At 34.7% G+C, this 27,854-nt stretch overlaps 4 protein-coding genes across 6 annotated transcripts in view; all 4 read left to right on the forward strand.

Annotated features, from left to right (window-relative positions):
* kifc1 (kinesin family member C1) overlaps nucleotides 1-9,512 on the forward strand; it is a 14,876-nt gene extending 5,364 nt beyond the window's left edge. For all 3 annotated transcript variants that reach the window (XM_083539998.1, XM_083540000.1, XM_083539999.1), the window contains exons 10-17: nucleotides 1,757-1,876; nucleotides 2,182-2,466; nucleotides 2,620-2,784; nucleotides 6,288-6,426; nucleotides 7,836-7,975; nucleotides 8,071-8,144; nucleotides 8,942-9,017; nucleotides 9,124-9,512. In XM_083539998.1, coding sequence (XP_083396124.1) covers nucleotides 1,757-1,876; nucleotides 2,182-2,466; nucleotides 2,620-2,784; nucleotides 6,288-6,426; nucleotides 7,836-7,975; nucleotides 8,071-8,144; nucleotides 8,942-9,017; nucleotides 9,124-9,168 — 1,044 coding nt within the window. In that variant the 3' untranslated portion in view covers nucleotides 9,169-9,512. The remainder of the gene's footprint in view (nucleotides 1-1,756; nucleotides 1,877-2,181; nucleotides 2,467-2,619; nucleotides 2,785-6,287; nucleotides 6,427-7,835; nucleotides 7,976-8,070; nucleotides 8,145-8,941; nucleotides 9,018-9,123) is intronic.
* Nucleotides 1-27,854, forward strand: part of LOC310725234 (craniofacial development protein 2-like) — a 121,603-nt gene that overhangs the window by 21,409 nt on the left and 72,340 nt on the right. The window lies entirely within an intron of this gene.
* Nucleotides 11,968-16,212, forward strand: cfl1l (cofilin 1 (non-muscle), like). Its single transcript, XM_083540148.1, has 4 exons — nucleotides 11,968-12,359; nucleotides 13,073-13,371; nucleotides 14,625-14,701; nucleotides 15,665-16,212. The coding sequence occupies exons 1-4, from the start codon at nucleotides 12,357-12,359 to the stop codon at nucleotides 15,778-15,780; spliced, it is 495 nt and encodes a 164-aa protein (XP_083396274.1). The 5' UTR covers nucleotides 11,968-12,356; the 3' UTR covers nucleotides 15,781-16,212.
* Nucleotides 20,969-25,901, forward strand: c1d (C1D nuclear receptor corepressor). The gene is made up of 5 exons (XM_083539707.1): nucleotides 20,969-21,056; nucleotides 21,257-21,400; nucleotides 21,539-21,605; nucleotides 21,690-21,745; nucleotides 25,393-25,901. Exons 2-5 carry the CDS (start codon nucleotides 21,266-21,268, stop codon nucleotides 25,564-25,566), a joined length of 432 nt encoding a protein of 143 aa, XP_083395833.1. The 5' UTR covers nucleotides 20,969-21,056; nucleotides 21,257-21,265; the 3' UTR covers nucleotides 25,567-25,901.

Genomic DNA, 27,854 nt, shown 5'->3' on the forward strand with positions numbered 1-27,854 from the left:
GCCAATATCCAGCAACTTTGCACAGCCGTTCAAGAGGAGTGGACCAACATTACACAGGCCACAATTTACAACCTGATCAACTCCATGCGAAGATGTTTTGCACTGTGTGATGCAAATGGTGGTCACACCAGATACTGACTGGTTTTCGGACCCCCATTACAGTACAACTGCACAATTTAGAGTGGCCTCCGCCAATGGCACAGTGGGGCTGCTGCTCTAATTGCTACTGGCTTGGCTCCCTCTGAATCTGTTGGTCTAGCTTGTATCATATTAATTTGCTTAGATACTGTGGACATTTCTTCCTAAAATACTGCTAATGAAATTAATTTTAACTTGCAGGTTAGGATGGTTAGATGGAAAGACACTTAAGACATTGATCATATTTGGTATTATGAGATTGGTAGCAGTATTTTTCATTGCATGATGTTTTCAGTTTGTGAAAGGTGTGGACTGCAGGCAGACAGGTTCAGCACCTGGACTCTTTATGAAACCATGCTCTTGTAATAGATGCAGTATATCAATGTCTTTTTGAAATATGCATGGCTTTCCCTGAAAAAGATGTTTAAATGAAAGCACATGTTGCTGTAAAACTTGTATATACCATTAAGCATTGATGCTTTCCAGATGTGCAAGTTGCTCATTATATTGGCACTCCAATGCACTCCAATATCATCAGAGATGCAGCTTTTAAGCTAAGTGCTGATAACAAGCCAAATGGTAGCTCTCCTCTTCAGACGTTTTTTTTTTTTTTTTTTTTTTTTTTTTTTTTGTCTGACCACAGATCAGGTTTTTCCCAGTGTAGACTGCAGTATTTGGATCATGTTCTCATATGGCTTCTTTTACATGAGATTTAACCTACATTTGTAAATAACATGGGGAAACTGTTTCCAGACAATGATTTCTGGAGGTGTTACTGAGCCCATGCAGTGATTTCAGTTACAGAATCATTAACTGACTGGTTTTAAAACGGTGCTTAAAAAAATGCAACAGTAACCTTGGAAGCACACAATTAGCAGATCTAGGAACAAAGGATTAGCTGCAAATTGCAATGCTTTATGGTTGACTGTGGTAGGTTAGAAATTTGAAAAACTGACTTGTTCAGATTGGTGTTGATGAAATAGCCAATTTCAATAACTGAAAGTTACTGGGAGTGACTGCAGAATTATTTTTATTAATGTAAATTTAGCTTCCCATTACAAAGAATGTATGATCATTTCAGAAATAGAACTACTATCTTATTGTGTTTTTCCATTAAACCCAAGCTTAAATTTCACTGAGCATGAAATGTCATTATATTATAGGTATGCATTACTGGGGTGTAACGCCTAATTTGTATTTGCACTGAATTACTGTTTTTATAAATCTTGTACATTTTGTTTAAAAGATTCATCACCAATATGTAATCCAGCACCCCCTGTAAGCTGACTCTTGTTTTGTTTGCTGCCAAATTGATTAGGGCTTTCAGGAGGAGTAAAAAAAAAAAAAAGACTAATTTGTCACTTCATTATATTTATTCAAAATGATTTAAAACCCTATTTGAATTATGTGAATTGTCTACAGTATGTGCTACAGAAAATGTTGAAATGTAAAACGTGTTTTTCAACTAAAATGGGTGTGGTGTTGGACTAAACCCTAGAATTCAAGCTAATAAAAGTGGATTTTAACCTATTGATCATTCCAAATGTCTGCCTAATTACCAACAAAATGCATATAAATGTCCTTTCTTTTTCCCTCTTTTATCTGTTTTGTTTCTCAGGGAAACATCAGAGTATATTGCAGGGTACGTCCTCTCCTTTCGAACATGGAGGCAACCATTCCCCACATTCAACTCCCTGTTAATGACAACAAGACTATAACTCTTGCAAAAACAGAAGAGGTAAGGCTGGTAATAATGAGATTTGAATTGCAAATATTTTATTTTAAATTGTATCAGAGTCTGTGTGAAAGGCAGCTTCATTACCCATGAATTGTCCATCTGTCCTGCACTTTGTGTTTTCTCTGCTCTAGCATACCATCTTTAATCTTAGCTTATTAGTCTGTCTTTAGATAATCAGGTCGTTGGCTGATTATTTTAGTTGGGAATATACTGAAATGTGCAGCATTTATGACATTCCAGGACTATGATTAGAAGCCTGTGATGTAGGGGAAACTAATGTACATTTCTCTGTCTCTCACTTTTAGTCACATGTGGGACGTGCTGCAGAAACTCAGAAAAATTACATCTTCAGTTTTGATTGCGTGTTTGGGCCTCGCAGCACTCAGAGTGAGGTGTTTGAGGAGATCTCTCTCTTGGTGCAGTCAGCTCTTGATGGCTACAATGTCTGCTGCTTTGCATATGGCCAGACGGGTAGTGGTAAAACATTTACAATGGAAGGTGGTGACATGGAGGACATGCGGGGGGTCATTCCACGAGCTGTTCAGCAGATTTTCGAGTCTGCCAGCTTGCTTCAAGAGCAAGGATGGCAGGTAAAGTATTCATACTGAATTACTGTTTTTATAAATGAATGATTTTAATTGCACACATTTAAATGCATAATCTATTGAAATTCCCAAAATTATACCTGGATAAAAATGTGCTATTGAAACCCATGTTGTGGTATTACTTTCGTTTCACTGCAGTACACATTTACAGCCAGCTTTGTTGAAATTTACAATGAAACTCTGCGGGACCTGCTTTATGTGGGGAAACCTAACAAGCGGCCAGAGCATGAAATCAAAAAGACCACAAATAATGACGTCACAGTCACCAATCTGAATTACCAGAGGGTCACCACTGAGGATGAGGTATTTGCAATATATTTAAATCTGTTTATCACTTGTATTTTGTTTATCTTTCCTACTTTATGTGGTAACAATAATTGTTAATTGGTATTTGACAGACCAACAAAAATGTCTTGTCCTGGACATATAAAACCATGATTTTCAAATCAGTCCTGTACCACTATCAAATTAGCTCCTAGATTGGATAAATTTGTGCTAAGACCTGATTATCATTTATGACACACAGCCATTTATGTCATTTAGGGTCCTCTAACATGGGGCATGTATTGTGCAGGCCATATGAATCATGCACAATCAGATTAGGACTAAAATAGTAGGACTTTTTTCATAGTTCCTCCAATCTCAAAGACACCAAAGTAATTGGCTAAAATTTTATATTTTTAATACTGGGATACAAATCCTAATATTGTAGTCAGTGAGGGCCTGAAGGTTCAAACCCATGGATCTCACCAAATGCTGAATTTCCTCAGTTGAGATGCCTTACCATGGCTTTGCTGCACCTGCCATCATTTAGTGCTTGCTTGTTGGTCTTCTTCCTACTTCATTTTAGTCTTTAAAACCATTCTCAATTCTTCAGTAGTCACATCAATAAAAAATTTTTTTATTTGTTTTTATTTTACACACTTCCATTCCCCAGGAGGGCATAGTGAGTTTACATGAATGGTTGCAAATGTAAATTAAGTACTAATCTCCAAACCTTGCGTTGTTTTGATTTGTCAGGAAATGAGGAAACTGGTTACACATGGCCAGGAAGTGACTGTTCTGTTGCTACTTAACCTGTGAAAATGGAAGGACTAAAAATTGGATGTAATTTCTGTAGGGTTAAAACAATATACCAACCCTTTTATTTAAACCTGTATGCGATTTTAAATTAAATCTATTGTGGTGTGGTGCTCAGGGGCAAAAACATATGCACCTGACTGTATAGTATCAACTTATAGAATGCAAATATAAAATATAGGTACAAAAAGCAAGAGCAGCCTCTGGTGGCTAGTTCTTGCCACTACAAAAAATAAAAATAAAAAGGTGTCCATGTATTGACCCTTGGTTGCCGTGTTTACACCAAATCTGTGAAGAGGAGCCAAAACATTATAGGACTAACTAAACATGTGGAGCTAAAAGGCTCTTGGAGTTTTTTCTGTGATTGTTTATTGGACTTTAAGATGATTTAAAAAAAATAAACTTGTATTCTCCTGACACCATTGGGCCATTTGTACTACCTGTTAATTTTTCATGTCTTTGGTCTGCATCACTTGTAAAAGGGAAAATAGTGTCCCAGCATCTTTAGAAAAGAGCTTCACATGCAGCTAGTTCTCACTAACTTGCAAAGTACACAAAAACAAGAATACAGTATATTAGCATTAAGTGATTAAAAACCAGCAAGGAGTTACAGATGATGTAAAATTTTGTGGTAAAGTCAAGTAGTAATATAACCACACAGTTCACATATGCAAAAAACTTGTGACAGGGAGACAACCCTGGGACACTGTAGTGCTGACCAGGACATAGTATGTACATGCATGGTAATACATGAAGTAACATGGATAACCATACAAGAGATTTTAGCATGATTGGATTAATGGCCTAAGAAACTAATATTTGAATATAATCCAATCCCACTATTAAAAACTAGCAATTCACTTTTTTGTATAATAATAATAATAATAATAATAATTAGATTTGTGGGAGTGCATCACTACACATAAAAAAAGATGTAAAACTTGTTCAAACATGTCAGTTTGCCCAAGAGGCACATTTTTTGCATGCTTTGTCTCCTTCCCACTAATGTTTCACCATACATCTTTACTTTGTGTCATGAGTTGGAGTTTTCTGAGAACATTGTTCTATGGCCTCATTTTAATTAACATGTAACTGCCATTTTCTCAACAGTCTCTGCTCATATGGGTGTGATAGTCAGGTTAGAAATGTTTGGCCATATTGTGTAAGTATAGGTGGATGGTGAGTAACCATTGTGCAAACTTAAGTCTCCTCCAAAAGTATTTCAACATCAAGCCATGTGGTGTTTTTTTTTTTTCATTATTTATTTATTTATTTTAAACTCTATGCAGAGTAGATTTGGTTTTTGGATTTGAGTTGAAAGATGAAATGAGTCTGAAATTAGATCAGGTTGATTGTTTCTTGTTGCTAAGGTATGCTCAGTTATACTGATTTGTTTAAACAATTATTTACTCTTTGATTAAGGCTTTTGCATATGAATAGTGCAGTTGTTAAAAAGGATGATCCAATTCAATACCAGTTCATCTGTTAAGAAATGTCATGAACTGTCCTTGTGTAGCTGCTTTTGGAACAAGCTTAATGATATTTGCATGCTAAGCTCTCATATCATTTAGCTAATGTTGTGGTTGGGACTAATTTTGGGTGGCTGTCCTGCTTTGAGATCCATGTCAAAGCTCAAGAAATAATAAAAGCTCAATATTTTGAAGGTGTATCAGGCGTCATGGTCTAAACTGCACTGCAGAACAAGCTTAATTATTTTTATTTATTTTGTTCACTGAATGACCAGAATTAAGCGCCTTGCTCAAGGATCCATAGAGTGGCAGCTTAGCAATACCAGGGCTTAAACACTTAACCATCTGATCAGTAGCTTTGCTTTTTGCTTAGCTAATGTTTTGGTGGTCTGTCACAAACAAATGCCATGCTCTTTACTACAGGTAAACATCAGTAAATGAAAGGTGAACTATAGTCTCATCTTTTTCTCTCGAACACCTCTTTTCATAGGAAAAGGAGTATAGGAAAAACAAAAGAACTGGCCTTGCTGACCCACTACATGTATGCTGTAATATATTGTTTTATATAATATGAAAAATGGACCCAAAAGGTTCAAAAAATTGTGCACATTAACTATTAAACTTAATGTCTAAATAATAATCTTGGGCAATATCAGGTGCCTACTTTATTTACATAATTTAAAAGGAATAACAGGAGACTCCATGCCTGGTTGGTGTACCAGGTTTCTGCCCTGAAGCAGATTTTCTTTTTCTTTTTTTTTTTTTTTTGGTAAAAACAGCATTGTTTGGAGTGCTGGCACTTAGACTACTTCCATATGTGTGACATAAGTGTCCTATAAGAAACCACATTAAATGTTCGACTTGTATGGTGAGACAATTGGTGTTAAGAATTTTTGTGGCATGCTAAGCTCCCAGATAATTTGGGTAATGTTGTGGCTGTCCTGCTTTAAGGTTCATGGTTTTTAAAAAAAAAAAAAAAAAGAAAAAAATTGAAAACCCTCAATGGTTTGAATGTATATCTGGAGTTGAGCTGCCCTATCTTTTTTTTTTTTTTTTGTTTTTTTTTTTGTTGCTCTAACCCTAATTGCCTTTTTAAATGCACATTGTGTGGATTCCACTTATTTTAAGTGTCCTGAGTGCACTAATATCATGTCAATTTTATGGTCATATTGTCCAGCTCTAAACATGGCACATTTTGTTTACTATACAAATGGTCACAGTTAAATGATTTGTTATATTGACCTTTTTTAATTTCAGGTTTACAAGTTGATCATCTTGGCAAACCAAAACAGGTCTACTGCTCGAACAAACATGAATGATCAATCATCTCGTTCCCATTCCGTATTCCAGCTGGACATTGAGGGAGAAAACGTTGGTAGAGCTACCAAGTGCAAATGTAAGTGTTCTTAATATTCCAATGGAAAATAGGGAACTTGTTTTTGAAGCCTATCAAAGTAGAATACTTTTTTTTTTATTATTATTATTATTATTATTATTTATTTTTATTTATTTAACTACTTTGTGAAAAGCCATTTACCCATCTATAATGTAGGGCTGCAGCTATAGATTATTTGGGTAATCGTGAATTTTATCGGTTATTCCATTGTTTAAACGAGTAATCTAAGTCGTTTTTCTTTATTATCATTAAGTAGCAGTACTAAATATACAAGAGAAAATAAGACGCGTTTCTTAAAATGAACAAGTTATTTGTTTCTTTTTAAATAAAACATTTAAATTTTTGTTGCTGAAAATGCATACAAGAAAATCGGTGAAAACTAAACTCATTTAATGTATTTAATTGTTGTTACTTTAAAATGCAAATACAAATATATAAATAAAAAAAAACAAAAATATAAATCTTTCAAATTACTCTTGTACCCTTTTTTTTTTTTTTTTTTTTTTTTTTTTTTTTTTTTTTTTTTTTTTAAGTTAAATGGACTAAACGAAGCATAGAGACATATAAATTGCCTAGATCCATTTTTGCATTAAAATTACTTGTTACTCGAGGAATTGTTTAAGCCCTAATGTGATTGCCTCACTATTACACCGCCCTTAAAAATCCAGCTTGTACTTTTTATAAAAATAACGTAAAACAAACTTTCTTTCGGCTTCTCCCATTAGGGTTCGCCACAGCGGATCATCCGTATTCATGGTCCGCATGTTTGATTTGGCACGTTTTTACGCTGGATGCCCTTCCTAACGCAACCCTCCCCATAATAATGTAATTGTGCATTACGCTTTGCTAATGTTAAATTAATTATAAAAGCTTGGAGGATATTGTCACAGGATTTGAATACATCTAATTCTATATTTGGTAGTCTTGCACGAACATTTTAACTTTTAATTCAGCTGTGATGCAAACTGCAGTGTTTAAAATTGCACAACAATTGGTTCACGGTTTTACTCTTTGCTCTGGTTACTTGGTCGATTAAACTGCACTTGTCATAACTAATGTAAAAGCAGAAACCGTTTAATCGACCAAGTCACCAGAGAGATGTTGTTTAATTCTTTATTGAGGTGAATGGAAAATATGCACTGGTGCTCAGAATTAAACATCCACTAATACACAGCTGTTCAACAGCAAATATTTTCCCCAATGTGCGTATTTGTAAAATGTATATACTTAAATTGTAAATTCTGCTGTTTGCTTAATCTGCAAAAATTCTTGGAGTTATAAAGTTAAACATCAAACTTTTTTTAATCGTTAATGCTGTTGTTCATACTCATGGGCTATGCAACAACCTTCTTTATACCCCCACTTCCCTGTCAGCTTTGATTTTCTTCTTGCACCATTTTTCTCCCCAGCCTCCCTTTGTTTGGTTGATTTGGCTGGCAGTGAAAGGATCCAAAAAAGCCAGTCTCAAGGAGAAAGATTTAAGGAAATGACTGCCATAAACACTTCGCTCACCAATTTGGGAATTGTCATCACTGCTTTAGCCAATAAGGTGTGTTTAAATAACTAATTATTAATGTGTTTTTAAGCAGGTTAGATTTTGAAATCTATAAATCTCATTACTTTTCTCCCCACTCTTCTGTTTAGGAGACCTATGTGCCCTATCGCAATTCAAAACTTACCTACCTACTCCAGGGGTGCCTGGGTGGCAACAGCAAAACGTAAGTTGGGAATTGCACCCATAGGAGATTAAATGTTATATTATACTAAAGTAACAGTAAAGCACTACTCTGGTTTTACAATGAATGGCAGTACATACTTGCTTTAGCAGCAAATTCTAGGAGTAAATGGTGCTATAAGTAAAAAATAAAAAGTATGTAGGTTCACAATGTTGAAGGATTTTGGAAAAGAATGATCTTGAACAGTGGTGTCCTTTCTTTTCTGCAAAAAGCTGTTAAGGATAAGATTGGACACCCAGTGTCTTGATTAATGTTTAAAAAATTGTTACAAACTACCATTAGGAAAATAATTTCAATAATGTGGCATTGTTTTACCCAAATTAAGTAATTAATTGTAATACTGTGCCTTATTTATCAATCCAGATAGTAATAGATTTTTTTTAAGTTGTTTTTTACAGGCAAATTTTTGTGGCCATTACATTAAATGCAAATGGTGTACAGACATTAGGAAATTATTAAGTAACTAATGTTGCTAGCTCATTAGACTGTGTAAGACCAACCACAAATCAGTTGACCAATAGATTTAATTCTTGCAACTTAATGAATGAATATTGATTTATTACTTTGTAATAAATAAGGATAATGAGAATATGAGCAAGAAACATCAATTGATACTGACATCACCTAAAATTACATAAAAGCTCATGTGTCAAAGGTAGACATAAATGTGAAGTTGATGGGTACTTTAATCTACTGTAAATGTTTATTGTTGTAAATAATTTGAACTATAAAGAGGTGAATTATGTTTTTGACTTTTCTTGTTTCTTTTTGGGGTGTAGTTTAATGTTTGTAAACATTTCACCTGAAGAAGAGAGTTTTGGTGAATCGCTTAATTCGCTGCGCTTCGCCAGCAAGGTCAGTCTTTATTTTCCAGTGGCTTGTGTTGAATGTAATTTTGATTATGCCTGTGTGATGATAAATTTGTTGAAGCATTTTTGCTTTGCATTGTGTACTGTTGCAGGTGAACGACTGTGTTATTGGAACTGCCACAGCCAATAGGAAGTAGAATCTTTCTTCTTGATTTTGATCAGCTGAAGGCACCATTACATATATACATTAATTTTTTTTCATTACGCATCTGCCTTGCATTTGAACTATTAAATGTTTTTAATAAATTTTTATTACTTTTCTTGATATTTTAATGCTCATTAGACTTTATACTACAGCTTTATTTTGTTTGCTATATAAAATTGCCTGGATGTGAGATCAAAACTCATTAATCACAAGGATAAATTTTTATCCGTGCATTCATTATAAAAACAGTTAGTATTGTTTTATTGATATGATTTGAAATACTTTTTATTGATTTCTGTTCTGTTTTTTATGTATAATTAAATCATATCTCATGCATATAACAATGTTCTATGTGGTTATTCTGCTCATGACTGCAGGGGGGGGGCAGTGTCTGCTTGCGTGTGTGTGTGTGTGTGTGTGTTATATATAATATATATATTTGTTGTTTGTTTTTACAATTATTAGCATGTGTATAAAACTCAACATATGCTGATATTTCTAAAGACTATTAGGAAGATGTACCTCAAGAAGCCTCAGAGTATAGGGTACATGCATGTTAATAAAAATGAATTGCATACAATGTGCAGAGGTGAGGGTTTTTTTTTTTTGTTTGTTTGTTTTCCTCCCCCCCAATATCAGAAAATTGATTGTGTGACAGTTAATATACTACAACAACATTGGATATTCGATTTCACTGCAGTGATACCACTTTTTTTTTTGCAATTTGTCATGAATATGCAGAGACCAAGCAAAAAATTGTTAATCTGATCTTTAAGAAGCATTAGAAGGATAAAGTTTTACATGTGCCACTTAAATTTTGGAAGACAGCACAGTCTCTGAAAATCTTGCCTTAATGTGTTTACATGTTGAGTGATATATTTAAGTCTGAGATGTCAGTTGGAATTGCTTGGAGCCTCTAACATTTTAATAAATGACATTTTGTTTTGATTAATTGTATTAATTTGTGAAATTTATTGTTTAAGACTTGCTTGTGAATGTCTTGGTTGTGCTAAATTCTTCACTTAGCTCTGTTTCTCAACAGCCACTGCACTCTGATTCTCATCACGTTAACAGAAAACGTAACAGAGTTGGAAAAACAGTAATGATCACTAGTATGAAGTTGCATCTTGAGCCTCACTTATCATCTATTGTTTGTCTTTTAGGGTCTTTTGTTTAATGCTTTAAAAAAAAAAAAAAAAAAACACAAACTTTTTTTTTTTTTTTTTTTTTTTTCTGTGTTCGTAAATAAATAGGGTCTGAACTTCAACTCAAGCTTTGTCATTCTATCACATGCACAAAATAACAAAATGTCGAACTTGCATCTGTATTTAAATATGTTTAAACAATCCTTTTGTACTTCAGCTAGCATCTTAGCTGCTAGTAGAAATGCTGGTACTGTTAACGTAATGCAAAATGTGTCTACCAAAGGTGGTGGACAAAATCCAGGCGTTTTACTTTTTAAATATTTCTTTGCAATACATATATATGATTTCTTCTTACAGACAAAAATAGTTTTTAAATTGTTTAAACATTAAAGGCCTTACTTCAAAACCTTCATTGAGTGTTTCTTGCAAATGTATCTTAAAACATCTTCACTTCCATCCAAAGATACTTTGTCAGGAATGTACATGCACACATTCTTTCAGTAAAAGAGAACTAGTCCTGGTGGCTTACTTGAACACGACACACCCTTGATCATGAGCCAAAAAATGTGCATGACCATAAGATATGTATACATTTTATTTACATTTAAGTTGTAAGGCAAAGTCTGAAACTAAATGTTTATACAGATTAAAAGCACTCTGATGCATATTTTCAGACATTTCCATTTAATAAAAAGAGATTTGTTTTAGCTCTTGTAAAAATATATTTTTTTGCATTATTGACATTGCTTTGTAATTGCTTAATTAGAATCAAATGTTTGTTAGCCTTCCACAAAATCAGTCTCTAGGTTTATGTATGTATTTAAAACCTGGACTGCCTCAGTTATGATGATAAAGTGGAAGTTTTTCTCTTATCCGATCAAAACCTTTAGAAATGTACCTCAATTAGCTAAAACTTTCATCCAATATGACACATTATACAGGACCCAACAGCTGCAGTTTGGTTGTACTGTACTGAGAAACCCATTGCTGACAATGAGTTAGTAATGAGTTTCTACTAATGAGTTGTTACTTCAAGCCCAATACAAATGTTCACTCTTAATGGTATCAGTCATTGTGAACTTTTTTTTAAAGTTAGTATTGGCTGTATTTATATGCCAGTTTCCAGTGGAATTTTTACTTGACAATACACTCTCCTCCTTTGAATGCAAACAGAAATGTCTTATTTTGCTAGAAAAAAAATTACTTTTCTAGTAAAGAGTTATAAAGTTAATGTTCATTGCTGATAATTCAAGGTGTTTTTAATAATGCTACACTAGGAGTTGTCTGACAAGAATGCACATGCACAAAGAACTAGTCACAGAACAAGTTTGAGCATGCTTACCTGCACACTCCACACCCTTGAACTGAGCAAACAGCCGAACACAACTTGCATTATATAAATTAGACAATGTTGTTACCAAATACGATTACACTGTTTCATTCATAGTTGCTGTAACACAAATATAACTTCTAAAGTTACAAAACAAACTCTTTGAATTCAACAAAATATTGAACTTTGCAGACATGCTTTAGATATAGACACCAGTGTTCCATGTAAATCATGATAATAGATCTTTGTTGTTTAAACATCTCAGAATACCAATCATAAGCATTTAGATTTTCCCTACTTCCTTGATTAGCACCTTTATGCTGGTCTCTGTTGCCTTAAAAGGATGTGTGTGTTTCTCTTGTCTACACCCTACCTGTATTTGGCTTTCCTTTTATGGAAGGTGGCTTTATTTCATGCCCTTTACCCTGGTTTTCATTTCCTGTAAACCGTAAAAACTGTTATTAAATTATATATTTAACCTTTGTCATACACAATGTTTAAAATGATTAAGATAGCATATTAGATATGATTTGGATTTATTTAGAAAAAATTATTCAAAAAGCACAGAAGTTGAAATGTCCTTAGGCTATCAGCCATTTACAGGCATAAAGGAGGAGTGTCCATTTCTTTGCTTTAGCTCTTAGTTTTTCAGTTTGCTGGAGCCAGATTTTCCAGTACATTCCTCCAACGGAACAAGTCTTCGTTATGGTGAGCATTGTCATTTTTAAAATTATAAACATAAATTTGCTTTTAACAAGAAAAACCTAAACAAAAACCAGCAGTTTATGTGGTCATAAAAGCGGTTGTAAGCTAAATAAGAATGCGTCATGTTTGCATGGTATAAAATAAGGTATAAGGTGAACTGCATCTGCATGTTTGTGTTAAGGTGTGCTAGTGTCTACTAGTGCTGACTTGTTCTCTGTGAAAAGGAATGTAAAACTACAAATGTTTCACACTTCTACTCAATTCAAGTATATTTTTAAAACAGAAATAGCAGTTTACATTTACATTGGATTTTTACATCCAGTTTTATCTTTTTCAATTTGTTTTTGTTTTCAGAAATATTTTTGTAAAATTGTCATATTTACAAACATGACATCTTTTATTCTTATTGCATAACTTTTTCATGTGTGAAAATTGTAATTCTTAATAAGCAGATTAAGTTTTTCCTTGTGTTGTGGTGGAGACTCTGTATACTGTGTGCTTAAGGAAAGTTGACACAAAGAACTGACACACAAAGAAAGAGCTGTATGTTTTCATTTTTATTGTTTTCAGTTTGTATATTCAGATTACATTTTGTGAAATGTTTTTTGTGCTATATAAGAAGACTTTACATTGTTGTCATGAACTTTATTTTTGTTCGAAGTTTTCCACATGATCCTACTTTTCACATGATTCAAGCTTCTTTCCCTTCTGTCCAGGCTTCTGGTGTGGCTATAAGTGATGAGGTGGTCTTAGCCTATAACCAAATTAAAATCCGCCGTCAGGGCGATGATGAAAAGGAAAGGTACAAATTAGTTATGTTCTGCATAAGTGAAAATGGAAAGAACATCGTCATCAATCACGATTTATCACTGAAAATCAAACATATTGAAAATGAAGAAAATGTCTTCAAAAAGATAGCCAGCATGATACCATTAAAGGACTGTTGCTACGGCTTATATGACTGCAACTATGAGACCACGGAAAGCCGGAAGCAGACACTGATCTTCATCATGAGGTACATAACATAACATAAAATAAGACAAGTAGACAAATATATGGATCTAAGCAACTATGACAAGGGCAAAAAAACATCCTGTGAGCAGCAGTTCTTTGGGTGGAAATGTCCCATTGATAAGAGAGGTTGTAATAAAATGGCCTGATTGGTTTGTGTTGTCAGAAACCATAACTTACACAATCACTGGTTACAACTGTGGTGAGAAGAAAAGCATCTCAAGCATACACAAAACATTGAACCTTTAGGTGGGTGGCTCACAACAGCAACAGGGCAGGTTAGGTTTCACTCCTGTCAGTCAAAAACCGGAATCGAAAGCTCATGAGCACAGGCCAACCCAATGTACGGTTTTGTTAAAGCTGTGCCCATGTAAAAGCAGATTTCAGAGATTTTTCTTTTTGCCAACGGGAGTGGAACCTGGTGTGGTCTTCTGCTGTTCTAACCTATTAATACAAAGATCTACTCTGTTGTACATGTAGATTGCGTATTTAAGTCAGTTTAGATTTTTAAAATTTGTGTGAGAAATATTAAGGAGACCAGCCATTTCTCAAATACAAACCCTGCTGGAACTATGGCATAATGCCATAATTAAAGTCACAGAAATTATTTTCTCAATTCTGATGTAATGAACATTAACTGGAGTTCTTGATCGTTATCTGTATGATTTTATTTTATTTCATTTTGATGCTGCTATTTATTTGATTAATACCTTCAGAAATGAGCAGGTACACATGTTTTACTTATAATGGAGTTGGTGAGTGTAAAAATTGAGTACATTATAAAAACTTGTACAATACATATACAATACTGTGTAATAGTTTTAGGCATGTATGGGGAAAAAATGCTCCAACATAAGACTGCTTTAAAAAAGAAGGAATTTTATCAATAAGAAAAATGGAAAGTAAATTATCAGAAGAGAAATCCAAATCAAATTAATATTTGGTGTTCCCACACATCATCAATTCTTCTTGCTGTTTTTGCAAGTCTTGCTGCTGTTGCAGTTTTTGAAAGAACTTGGCAGGTAGGTTGTTTGAAACATCTTTAGAACTTAACCACACATCTGTGGATGTAGGCTTCTCAAATCATTCTGTCTCTTAATGTAATCCCAGACACAGGACACTGTATGTGGCCATTTCTAAAGCATTCTTACTTGTTAGCATTTTTTCACAACTGCCTAAAACGTTTGCACAGTACTGTACATTTGAATTTTCCTGTTAAATGTTTAAGCACAGTAAAAATTATTTTTTTTTTTGTAGTGCTCCAGACAATGCACCCTTAAAAAAGAAAATGCTCTACGCAAGCTCCAAGGCAGCTTTGAAGCAGAAATTAGAAGGTTTGTTTTGTTGGTTTAATTTTAACACAAAACGTATAAATGAAATGTCATTTCCAACACAAAGAAAAAAATTCACTGTCACATCGGCATAAGTCTTCCGACCATTTGTCATCACACTTCAAATTTAGCTCTTCTGTATTACATTTCTCTGGATAATTTCTACACTTTGATTGAAGACTACCAAATTTAATTGATTAGACAAGATTTGAAAATGCACACACCCTTCTATATAGGGTTGTACAGCTAAAAGTGCAAAAACCAAGTCATTAGAACAAACAAACTTCCACAGAAGTTAGATTTATGATTTATGCATAATAAATATATGATGTGAGGTAGACTACAAAAGATTCTGTAGCATTAAGGGTTCCCAAGAACACGGTGTCCTTCTTAATTATGTTTTGCACAACAACCTGGACTATTCCTGCAAAGATTAACTTAGGGGAGAGGGGCCCTGTTGCGAAAGGTAACCATGAACCCAGTATTCACTCTGATTGAGCTTCAGAGATCATGTGTGGAGATGGGAGAAACTTGCTGAAAGCTGACCATTACTCAAACACTTCTCAGATCTTTGCTTTATGGCAGAATGGCTAGACAGAAATGTCTGCTCAGTGCAAGACACATGAAACCCTTTTCTTGCAGCTACCTTGCATGTTTTCATGTGTCTGAATCCACATTGCCATAGACAGCCTAGATAGCTGGACTGTTGGACTTACCTTCTGTAAGTGTCATAACACAGGGTCTGAATACTTTAGTCAATGTGATCTTTTTAATAAATTTGTAAAGAGACCACAAATCAATTCTTTTCTTTGCTTTGTCATGATCGGGTATAGAGTATAGAACTTTTTAACATAGAGCTACAAAACAAACACATATTTGGTAAAAAATAAAAAATAAAAATATTAGGTTAAATGTTTTTTTTTTTTTACTTTTTTATGGTTGTTTATTTTTAACCTTTTATTTCAGGAGTGAGCACTGAATGGCAGGTGAATGACTGCTCAGACATGGAAATGGCGGTTCTTGTGGATAAGCTTTCTGGAACTAAAGAAAAGGTTATTTCTCTAGAGGGAAAAAAGGTGTAACGCCACAGAGCAGAAAACCAATTCCCCTTAAAACTTTATATTGAACCATCTTTACAGATATATTGAATCGTTCAATATAAATGCTTTTTAGTATAAAGGCACTATATTGTTTATAGACATGGTGTAATTGTTTTCCACACAGTACGTGTTACATAAGTCAGAAGATCTTTCTGTTTTTAAACCCTTCATAAACCCTACAGCTAACTGATTGCATCCTTTTTAAACTACATAAATTTACAATTGTTGAAATAAAGATTTCTTGATTTTGAACACTGTACAGCAACCATTTAAAGATCTTAAAATAAAAAGTTATTGGAATTCCATCCTGAATGATAATAAATTAGTTATTTTAACATTGCAGAGGGAATGTGAAAACTTTAAGCAGATACTGAATATAACATTAAAGATCTTTAAAAATTGTTTGGAATTCCATTACGTTTTTTGGTATTGATCATTTCAGCTCTGGGAGAAAAGAAGATGCAGACAAGTGGCATTTTTGCAGACAAGTGGTCTTTATCTCTCATTTATTTGCAGGATCTTGTATAGTACAAAAATACATTACCAGCTTCTGATTGGTGTAACAATTATTGTCTAAACTGAATGAGCAAATAACAACATAACAGAAACTTGTATGTCAGCAAATGTGTACATGCAGCTGGATAAGTGTTTATCAGGCAGTTGGTTCTTAAAATAGAGACTGCAGAGACTGTAACATATTTGGACAACTCCACCAAATACAGGGTGAATATGAATATTGAGTGTGCCTTCTTTGTTTACTCTAGCAATACATTCTTAATTCCTAAAAGACATGTAAGAACCGTAGGTGACACAATAACATTTTTATGGGACACAAAGGAACTGCTATATTAACAAAATATAGGACGACCCTATGCATGAGACATGTAATAGGGGGAAATTAAAGACTAGACATTATCAGGCCAAGAAGTATTAATACTACAATTGCAGTAGTGAAGTGACCTTGATATAATAAATGCAAAAAATATTCAGGAACATATTACATTAATATTTTTTATGCAGTTTTGTAAAAAGGCTGTGTTCTTTCATTATTATGCATTCATTTTAAAAGAGGGATGAAAGCAGATAACTCACTCGCTCCTGATTTTCTCCTTTTTTTTATTTGGCTACTCCATAGATGCTGGCATGTGGCACCTGCTGCTTTTCAGTGACTTTTTATTTATCCAAACATAAACACACAGAGCTTTATGCTATTCTCTTGTACATGGCAAACTCCATTCACAAACCAGTGCCCAACAATGCCCCCACAAACACACTGACATGTCCACATTAATACACCATTAACATGCCTTTTTTTTGACAATACATGAACTAAGGTTTAGAATTTGAATAAATAAAGGGGAAAAAAAGAGCAACATTGGATCACCAGGTATACAAGATATTCTCAGAAAATTATCATACAAACATTTTGATTTAAAAAGCACCATAATATTAAACCCATAATATTAAACCCATAAGTTGAATTTAAAGGATTGCAGTTAGCACAGCTGTCTGCAGTGTCTGAATTGCTTCACACAATCTTTGGTTCTTAAACATTGACCAAGGAAGATTTGGGAAAAGAGAAGAAAAAGAAAATCAGCAGTAATCCAAAAGTTGCACATCTTAGTGAAAGGTAATTTAGAATGCAGTAGCAAAAGTCCTTACCATCACCACACTATCTTATCCATGCTACTCTGGCTCTCATTTAAGTTTTGTATTGATTATAAAAATACTACCATTGACAAATAAAGCAGTAAATGGTCTCATGCTACAGTACTCAGCAAAAGTTTAATCTATTATGATCCACCATGCATGATTTGTTAAAAAGGATGCAGGCTGTTCGGGTGCAGCCTGAATACTGAAGGCTACTGAAAGGGAAAGGGCTTTCTCTTACAAAGCCCTATGGTTATAAAATAGCCTTAGAAATAGAATTCGGGGCTTGGACTGAAAACATATTGTCCAGCATTTACTTAAATTGATTTTTTCCTTTTGGAATATTTGGAATATTACACATGCCAGATCCATCCTGATGCCCTACTTCTGGATATAGTTCTTATTATTTACATTTACATTTGCGGCATTTAGCAGACACCCTTGTCCAGAGCGACGTACAAAAGTGCTTTGAGTCTCTAGCAATGAATAAATCTACACTGGTAAAACTTAAGATAAATTTAACTCTTGAATTCTACAAAGCAAACTTGGAAAATGCTAATTTAAGTGTTTCAGGAAGAGGTAAGTCTTCAACAATCACTTGAAGATAGCCTGGGACTCTGCTGTACATACATCTAGGGGAAGTTCATTCCACCACGTCGGTGCCAGAACAGAAAAGAGCCTTGAAGTATACTTACCTCTCATTCTAAGAGAAGGTGGTACCAGTCGAGCAGTGCTGGAGGATCTCAGACAGCGTGATGCAGTGCAAGGTGTGAAGAGGTCATCTTTGAGACAATGTTCATTGTTAAAAGCGCTATACAAATAAAAATTAATTGAAAAATGAGGTCTCTGAGGTAAGATGGTGCTGGTCCATTTTTGGCCTTGTAATCAAGCATTAGTGTTTTGAATCTGATACGTGCAGCTACTGGAAGCCAGTGAAGGGAGCGCAGCAGTGGGGTGGTGTGGGAGAACTTAATCAGTTGGAAACCACTTGCTGCTTTTGTGGATAGCCCCATATGCACAGACTAAAAACACGGGATTATTGTGGATGGTACCACAGAAGATGGCTTTGGACTTAAATTAATACAAACAGTTTTGTTACAATGGTTTAGGAATACAACTGCCACCAGAGGTGGCAAAAGGACACACATCCATTACTTAAGTAGAAGTACAGATACTCATGTTTTAAAATACTCGGGTAAAAGTTTAAGTACTGATTATACCTTTTTACTTAAGTGAAAGTAAAGAAGTTTGGCTCTGACATGTACTTAAGTAAAAAGTAGTTATTACTTCTACCTGTTTTAGCTGTTAAATGGAACTCACATCATATTCATATTAGATAGATAGATAGATAGATAGATAGATAGATAGATAGATAGATAGATAGATAGATAGATAGATAGATAGATCTTCATTGTCATTGCATAGTACAGGTACACAGCAAATATGTACAGTGATTAAATATAAAGGCTATAACATATAAAGGCTATAACAGTGCAGAGACGTGTGGACATTATTAGGAGCCTTTGCTATGTTTACACACGGACAGTTAATGAGGTGATACCGGAGAAACTGCACCTCTTCAAGTTAAGTCAAGAAGCTTTTATATATATAATCATAGACATTTTACAGATTTGAATGATGTATTGTTTTTATCTGTACGATCAATAAAGACAGTAATTTTAGTTCGTGTCGCCATTATGAGGAAAAAACCCACAAAACGCCACCTAGAGGGTAAATTGTGTGAATCATGGCGGATTTTGGTGTTTGATTTGAGACTTGGCACAGAAATAAAACAAAAGTTTACTGATTAAAAATATTTTTCGGTGGAGTTTATTTATTTATCTAAGTAAAGAAGGGATGTCGTGGATAAATGTATTTTTTGCTGGAGGTTTTAATTTCGCCTCTTTTATATTTAGTTATTTATTTATGTATTTATACTTTTTATAAAAAATGGTAAAAACAGAAATGCGCGCTGAATTGATAGCGTGTTAATAACATTTAGTGCCGTTTACAATAAATTTGACAGCCAAATTTAAACATACATATATATATATATATATATATATATATATATATATATATATATATATATATATATATTAATTAATACAAAACTAATTAAAAATGTTGTTACCTAATAAATGTGTCCAGTCTGAACATCCACATATAGAACACAAGCAGAGAAAAGATGATGATGATCATGAATGTGTCTGTTCTCAGTCATGTTTACATCACTGACTCCCTCTGTCTCATCCACGTTAACCCCAAACTTCTTACTGCCTTCTGCCTGCTGATTCTTATCTTCGTAAAGAGTGAGAGCAGGACTTTATACACCAGCGGATTGAAAAAGACGCGCAGTAACAGGAAATCGGTTGTTCGGCTGAAATCGGCGCGCAGTGAAAATAAAAATTTTATATTTCACCAAATCAGTGGAGTAACGAGTCGGTTTTGAAAATGTAAGAAGTAAAAAGTACAGATATTTGTGTAAAAATGTAATGAGTAAAAGTAAAAAGTTGTCTGAAAAATAAATAGTGGAGTAAAGTACTGATACCAGAAAAATCTACTTAAGTACAGTAACGAAGTATTTGTACTCCGTTACTTCCCACCTCTGACTGCCACAAACAGACTTGCAGAACATCAGTAAATAGATTTCATGATAAATATATAATCAATGGACATTAAAATTGTTGAGGACTATGACAATTGAAAGTTAAATTGCTATTTTTGTTGTCTTATTCATATTGTCAGGAAATTAAGAAACTGGCAGAGAATATTTATGTAAAACATGGATAGACATCTATGACATCCAAGACATGTATACACTAATCAGGCATAAAATTATAACATTATAACTAATTAACTGATTACACTGATTATCTCTTCATCGTGGCACCTGTTAGAGGGTCGGATATTTTGTATTAGGCAGCAAGTGAACATTTTGTCCTCAACGTAAATGTGTTAGAAGCAGGAAAAATGGGGATTCAGGATTTGAATGAGTTTGACAAATTGTGATGGCTATACGACTGGGTCAGAGCATCTCTAAAACTGAAGCTTTTGTGGGGTGTTCCTGGTCTGCAGTGGTCAGTATCTATTAAAAGTGGTCCAATGAAGGAACAGTGGTGAACTGGGGACAGGGTTATGGGCGACCAATGCTCATTGATGCACGTGGGGAGGGACAGGCAAGTTACTGTAGCTCAGATTGCTGAAGAAGTTAATGCTGTTAGTGCTCAATGGGTCAGGACTGTTTTGGCAGCAAAAGGGGGGCCAACACAATATTAGGCAGGTGGTCATAATGTTATGCCTCATAGTTGTATATGTACAGCACAAGTCTGTGTCATGCTTGTGTTTATGTCCTGAGACTGGATATTTCTTGAACATTTGAAGAAAGAGGAAGTTGTGTGGCGACTCAGAAGGAAAAAAAACACGTTTAAATATATCACATACTGCATTCACAGACTCTTTTCTAAAATAAATGACTTTTATAAACGCCCTTAAAGTCTCCAGTCCTTTATTCTGAAATGTAGCATGACGCAAGCGGAAACAGATGCGTGCTGCCTTTTTATTCAGCGTCCTGCTTCCTTCTGCCTCCAGTCTTCCTACAGTAGAAGGTGAGATAGATTTATGAAATGTGATTTTGCTTGTGAATAAACCTCAGAGTAGGAAGGAGAATTCGGTGTGCTTTTTAACCTGTAAAAAGCTTGATAAGGCTTGTATTATTTTACATCACAGCACACGTGTTTTTAAACATCACACGTGAAGATTTTCTAAAGCGTTTAATATAATCACATTTTTCTCGGATCGATTTTAGATTATACCTATGGCTGATAAAGGCTCTCTGGAGGATTGTCCTACTGAAATTACAGAATATCTGACTGGTTTTGTATCTTCTGTGAGCTCAGTCCATGATGTGATCCAAACACTTATGTCTGTGTCGAAAGGCGACCATCTAAAGGTTTGTTTGCATATAAATAATGTAACAGCAAACAGAATGAATGAAATACATGCATATCGCAAGAGCGGTTATTTGATGTGCATTTTACAATTTTTGGGCTTTGGACATGATCTAACTGCCTTAACTGGTTTGTTGTAGCTTGGAGCCCTGGAGCAAGCCAAACTGGACTTGATGTCAGCATATGCCCTCAACTCCCTGTTCTGGAGTGCGTATCCCAGCAGTCTTTTTAACACAGTTATTACTTATACCATACAGCAGAGTCTAAACTAATGTATCCCCTTTATATTAGTGTATTTGGTAACTCAAGGAGTGAATCCAAAAGATCATGGAATCAAACAAGAACTGGTAAGAATTAGTCTCTTACTCAACCTCTATAAATGTGCAAATTTTAAAAACAACATATAATAATAGTAACACAGGAGCCCATTTACATGACAATGTAGTTTCTCATGCTGAATATGAGCAGATTCAGTGTATTTATAAACTATTCAGATCTGTTTGTTTTTTTCTACACTTAATGTTGCTTGTTTATGAAAAAATCTATATGTAAGCATTTTGCATATCAATCTTCTGCACTCCAGCAAGCAAATTTTGAGAACATTATTAGGAAAATGAAAAAGAAAAATTAAACCTTAAATCAACAGATTCTTTGCTATGGTACTTGAAATTCAGCTCAGCTGTGTACCATTTTTCTGGAAGTGTTTACTATTTGATTGTTCACTTGTAGGAAATCATGTAAAATAGACATGATTTGGAAAGACACATTTTTACATTGAGGTCTAACAGCTTCACACTAATTTATAGGTGTGATATTAAAGAATACTGCATGTTGTCTAAATCAAATAAAAATTTTCATTGAATTACCGTCAGCACCATTGCGAGACCTGAGGTATAAAAAAAGATAACTTGACACCTTTTTAAGTTTTGTGTTATGACTGTGACCAGTTAACAATGACTGAAAACACTGGCTGTAAAAGCATTAACTTAGTATAATGATAGAAACTATACCAGCATTAGTCTAAAGATTGAGACATTGAATGCAACCTAGAGGCAATGTTGAAGTAATGGCATTGCTATTTTCTTTGCTGGAATCATTTGTTTTTATTAAAAAAAGGCAGGCTCGTTATGCAGGTTTTTAGTTTATTATTTTGTAAATGTGTCCCCCCAAAGCCAACACCACTGCTTACTGCTTCTCCGTTCACATAACCCTTCACATTACGGCTAACCAAGTCAAGTCAAGAGGCTTTTGCTGTCTCTTGCACTCTATGCGAATTTCCATTCCAGGCTCTCTCTGCTGCTATTTTCTTTTTTTATTTCAGCAAATGCTCTGTAAAACCCTATGTCCTGTCCTCCTCACCAAATTCTAGAGCACACGACTGATACTTTATTCATGACTGACTAGTTTCTGGGATTCTTTTGACACATTTCCACTGTAATATTTCTCTTTCAATAGCTTATTAAATTTAAAGTGTCTTTTCAATTTAAATGGAGCAGAGGGGCCCAAAACTTTTAGCAATGAAGTACCAAACATCAATCTTGATTTTGCTATCAGCAAATCTGATAGCTGGCTCATGTTTCACTTTTGTGAGCTGATGAGGAATGTAGCAGTGTGGTCTGATAATATCAAAGAAGCTCGTTAGCCTTTTTTTTCTGATTTACCACCATACATTGAGAGAGCTGAAGAATGTTTTGTTTCATAATTATGATGAATATTGTATTCTTACTGTCTTTTTGCAAATTAGGCACTTTTTAAAATTGCCTCGTTTGTGTGACACTGCCTCAATCTCTCTCTAATATGCTACTCGTTGACTGTCGCTAGATATAATAAAAAAAGGCAAATTACTTTATTTACTTTTAATTTCAATTAATTTTCCATTTAAAAAATAATGATGCTATGTCAAATGGTAAAACAGGAATGAAAATCTGTATAAATGCCCCCCCCCCCCTTTTTTTTTTTTCCTCCTTTTTTCAAATGGCATGCCAGGCCAATAAACTATACCACAGGACAACTTTTGCACACAGGCCCTAGAATGGGCATCAATGATCTAGAGCAGGGGTCACCAACCTTTTTGAAACTAAGAGCTACTTCTTGGGTACCGATTAATGTGAAGGGCTACCAGTTTGATACACACTTCTGAAATAACAGATTTGCTCAATTTACCTTTAATGATGTTATTATTAATAATTAATTATATTTATCTATATCTAGTCATCTATATTTTAATATTGCCATTTTTAAATTGCACAAATGCAAGTGTGATTTTGTCAGGGAACCACCAGCCATGCCTCCCTCCAAGGCTCTAACGCTCAATTAGCCTCTCTCTTCTCTAATCACCTACACTTGTTCCCCATTACCTTTCCCCCTTTTATAAGGTCCCTATTCCACCTCACTCACGGTCAGATCTACTTGTTGCCATGAGAGATCTACTGGACTTCCTACCACTACTGTAATATTCCCCGTACTTCCATGCTCAAGATAAGTTTGCCTTTAATGGTTCATATTGGCGATCATCCCTGGACTATCCGCATTATGGTTTATACCCGCATTGCGGATTCTACCCGCTCTCCGGTTCGTACTTCTCCTCAAGCCTCTGCCTTGTATATGTTCAGACTAAACAAAGACAAGGTGTTTAACCATACTCCGGTTTCCGACTCTTGGTATAGTGAGCTATTTTTAGAAAAGGCCTGCGGGCGACTCGTTGTCCTTGCAGGTGACCTGGTGCCCGCGGGCACCTTGTTGGTGACCCCTGATCTAGAGATACTGTTTGTGAGGGGGTTCCTTACCTTTTGCAGCAGCATGATTCTTAACATCTCTGTTTGTGCATGCTTAACATCAAGTACTTGTTCAGCAGCCGCAGTGCAGCGTATCTAGTATGCAGTTACAGAATAGGGCTGCTGGATGGCACTGTTTAAATTGGAACAGTTCCTTGATTTTAATTTGTTAGTCGGAGTTCTGTTATACAGGGTAGATATCCATTTAGCCGAAATAGATGAATGTTAATGTGCTTGTTATGAAACATTTTTATCTCTGTAAACCCTGACATTTTGCGCTTTTGACAGTTTGTGAATAGTGGAATCTGAATTAAGTAAATAAAAAAATACTCCTATAATTTATATTGTTCTGATATCTGTTCATTCTTGAAGACTGATAGGCCTTTAAAACTTTAGAGAACTTTTAATTCTGCCTGTACCACTTTATTAAAAACACTATCAAATGCTGGCCAAGGCACAAAACGCTCTAATGGTGTATATTCCACAAGATATTGGTAACATCTCTCCAGGTTTTAGTGTTCCTGTGGTCATTGCAGTCTTTGTGCTTGTTTTTAAAAAAAGTTTAATTCGATGTGATTGTCTTTTGTTGTAGCTCATAAAGGTTGTAAAGGTTTGACGTGTTGTGCGGTGTTTATAGATGCTCTTCAGCTTACCACAACATCAATGTGTGGCTGAACTACCGTAGTTACTGTAGTCTTTGTGTTTGCTTGGACCAGTCTGGCCACTTTCTGCTGACCTCTGCATGGTGCTTTGTTTGCAGAACAATTGCTGTTCACTGGATGTTTTTTTTTTAATTAGTCAATGATTAAACTTCATCTAATAATTCTTAGGAGGATAGCATTTATAGACATAATCATAACCTGGTCAAAATGACTGAGATCACATCCCTTTCTAAAGATTGTGGCCATAACCTGAATCTGCTGCTCTTTGTCGGTGCAGTTTGATGCATTGCTCCACTGGTACATAACTGGCTGATTAGATAACTATAAATATGTTGTACAGGGATTTCTTAATCAACTGCTTAATGTGTGTATGAGTTGGGCAAAAAAATGTGATGACTACTGCCTGAGTTTTTATGTTAAATTTATTGTGACTGATCACTTACAAATGAATGAACCTGATACTGGATTTTTTTTGCAAAAATTCTGAAACTGTAATACTTTATAATGCTGCAAAACATGATGTTAAACAATATTTTGGATCAATTTTACCCTTCACAGGAGAGAATTCGAACCTATATGAACAGGATAAAAGAGATTACAGATAAGAAAAAAGCGTCTCGTCTGGACAAAGGTGCAGCATCTCGGTTTGTCAGGAACGCACTGTGGGTTGGTGAGGACGGTAAAGCCAGAGAGAGTATGGATAAGCACAGCAAGCCAAATGATGGAAACTAAGTTAAGAATCAAGTAAAACTGCTGGGACTATATAACACATTCACACAATGTGTCTTTATACTTGATTAATGTTTGGTATCTGAATGCAATTTTTTTTTTTTTACAAACACATTTTTAGGATAGGATTGAGAAGTAGATATTTGCAGGTAGCCTTCATGAAGGTGTGATGTTTATTTTTGGAATGTTTAGTAGAAGGGATTAGTATACATATTTGAGAATGTGCTGCTTTTAAGTTGTTTGTGTTGAGAATTTGAATACAAAGAAAAATTCAAACTGTCTTGTTCCCCTCATGTTTTCAATATTTATATTAAACAGTTTCATTGTGGATGTGAAAACATGAAGTGTTCTGCTTTCTTTTTTTGAAAGTAAATGTTTTTTCTATTATTTTAATAATATAAAATAAAACTGCAAATGTGTATATCCCACTCGGTGTGTATTCCTTGCCCAGTGTTCCTGAATTAGTTTCCTAATAGATAGGGTACTAATCCAGGAACACTGGGCAGGATAAAAGAATACATACTGTGCAAATATGTATATCTAATCACTTGCACAACAAACAGAAAAGGAAACTGGAAAACATGGAAGCATCCCATACCATGAACAAAGAAATGATGCGACACTACACAAAGAAAAATCAGGTTACAGGATTATCTGTAATAGTACAAATGCTTTGCTGCTCCAGTTTTCGAGAAAAAGTATATACAGTATACTGTGAATTAACAGCGTTCAGAGTCGACAATCAGAGACTGTGTAGAAATCATACCCTATTCCCTCATAATCCTGACATAAGATTACTAGAATAGTCAGTGACAGTGAATGAAAACAAATGAGTGAATTCAGACACTAATGAACACTGCTGTTAACAAGCAGAATCACTGGAGGAAAGAACAAGAAACAAAACTTCAAGTGACATACAGCCACAGCCTTAGACTAAATCAACTGAATTAAAAGAGGATGATTAAACAATTTCAAAAACAGCATTACCACCTTTACTTTTTGACATCTAATGTTCTTTGAGAATATTTTTGATTGAAAATGTTTTGTTTGACCTCACAATTTTGAAGATCAGAGGTTGCTTTAGTTGGGCTCGTGACCCCTGATTCTTTAACTTAATTTATTTACTGGTTGTAACAGTGTTCATTCAAAATATATATATTTTTTTTACAAAGCCTTTAGTGCTACAGCACCAGTTACATGTGGGTGCAACAAACTTTAATGCTGCAATGCATGCTGGATCTCAGAATGGTGGGAAAGTCCCAGCATGCATTGCAGCATTTTTGGGCTTTTATTGGTACTAAAGCAGTGCTTAATAAACTTAACTAAACAAAAAATTGTATTACAGCAACCAAAGAAAAACTAGTAAAAAAAAAAATGGCTAGGTTCAAGAAAGAAACTGCAGCAAACACTGATTTTTACAGAATATCACCTAGTATTTCTAGTTCACTAATCTCACTCAATACTTAACTATTATTTAAAGTACACTTAAATTGTACCACTAATGCAATAGCAATGAAAATGAACAATGAAACACTTCTGCATACACCACGTACAAATAAAAGCTTTGAACAATGACCGGAAATAAATACACATAGACATCAACATTCAGTGTATGAGTCTCAACATTGGTGACACTCAAAAATAGAAATAAAAACAAACCAGATCAACTCTGAACAGCACAAAAAGTCTTCTGAAAAGTCATAACACCCATATAAAAGCAAATTAAGAAAATAGTAAGAAAATACAGCTAAATAATTTATTCATGCTGCAATGCATGCTGGGAGTTTTGACAATTCTGTAAGTATAACGGCGCAGCAACATGTGGTCCCATTTCCTACCCAACGTCCTACTAACATCAGAGCAACATCCTCACCTTCAAAATCTGATATATTCTATCTCGCTCAAGCTGTCCAAGATAGCATAGCCCTGAACAGACTGCCTACAACAGAACCATCGGTGTTTAACGGTGATTCTATCCAGTTCATTGAGTGGAAGGCTGCATTCTTGTCACTAATTGATGGAAAGGCCATTTCTTCTGCTGACAAGCTACACTATTTAAAAAGGTATGTTGGTGGGCCAGCTCGTAAGTCTCTTGATGGAATCTTCTACAGAACTGATGATGAAGCATATAATGATGCATGGAACAAGCTGAACCAAAGGTACGGACAGCCATTTGTCATACAGAAGGCATTCAGGGAAAAACTAGCCAGATGGCCCAAGATTCAAGCTAAGGATTCTGAAGGATTCAGAGAAATCTCTGACTTCTTGAGTGCATGTCATCAAGCTATGCC

The sequence above is a fragment of the Silurus aristotelis genome (assembly GCF_946808225.1).
Source record: "Silurus aristotelis genome assembly, chromosome: 4".
In the NCBI taxonomy this organism is placed as follows: Eukaryota; Metazoa; Chordata; class Actinopteri; order Siluriformes; family Siluridae; genus Silurus; species Silurus aristotelis.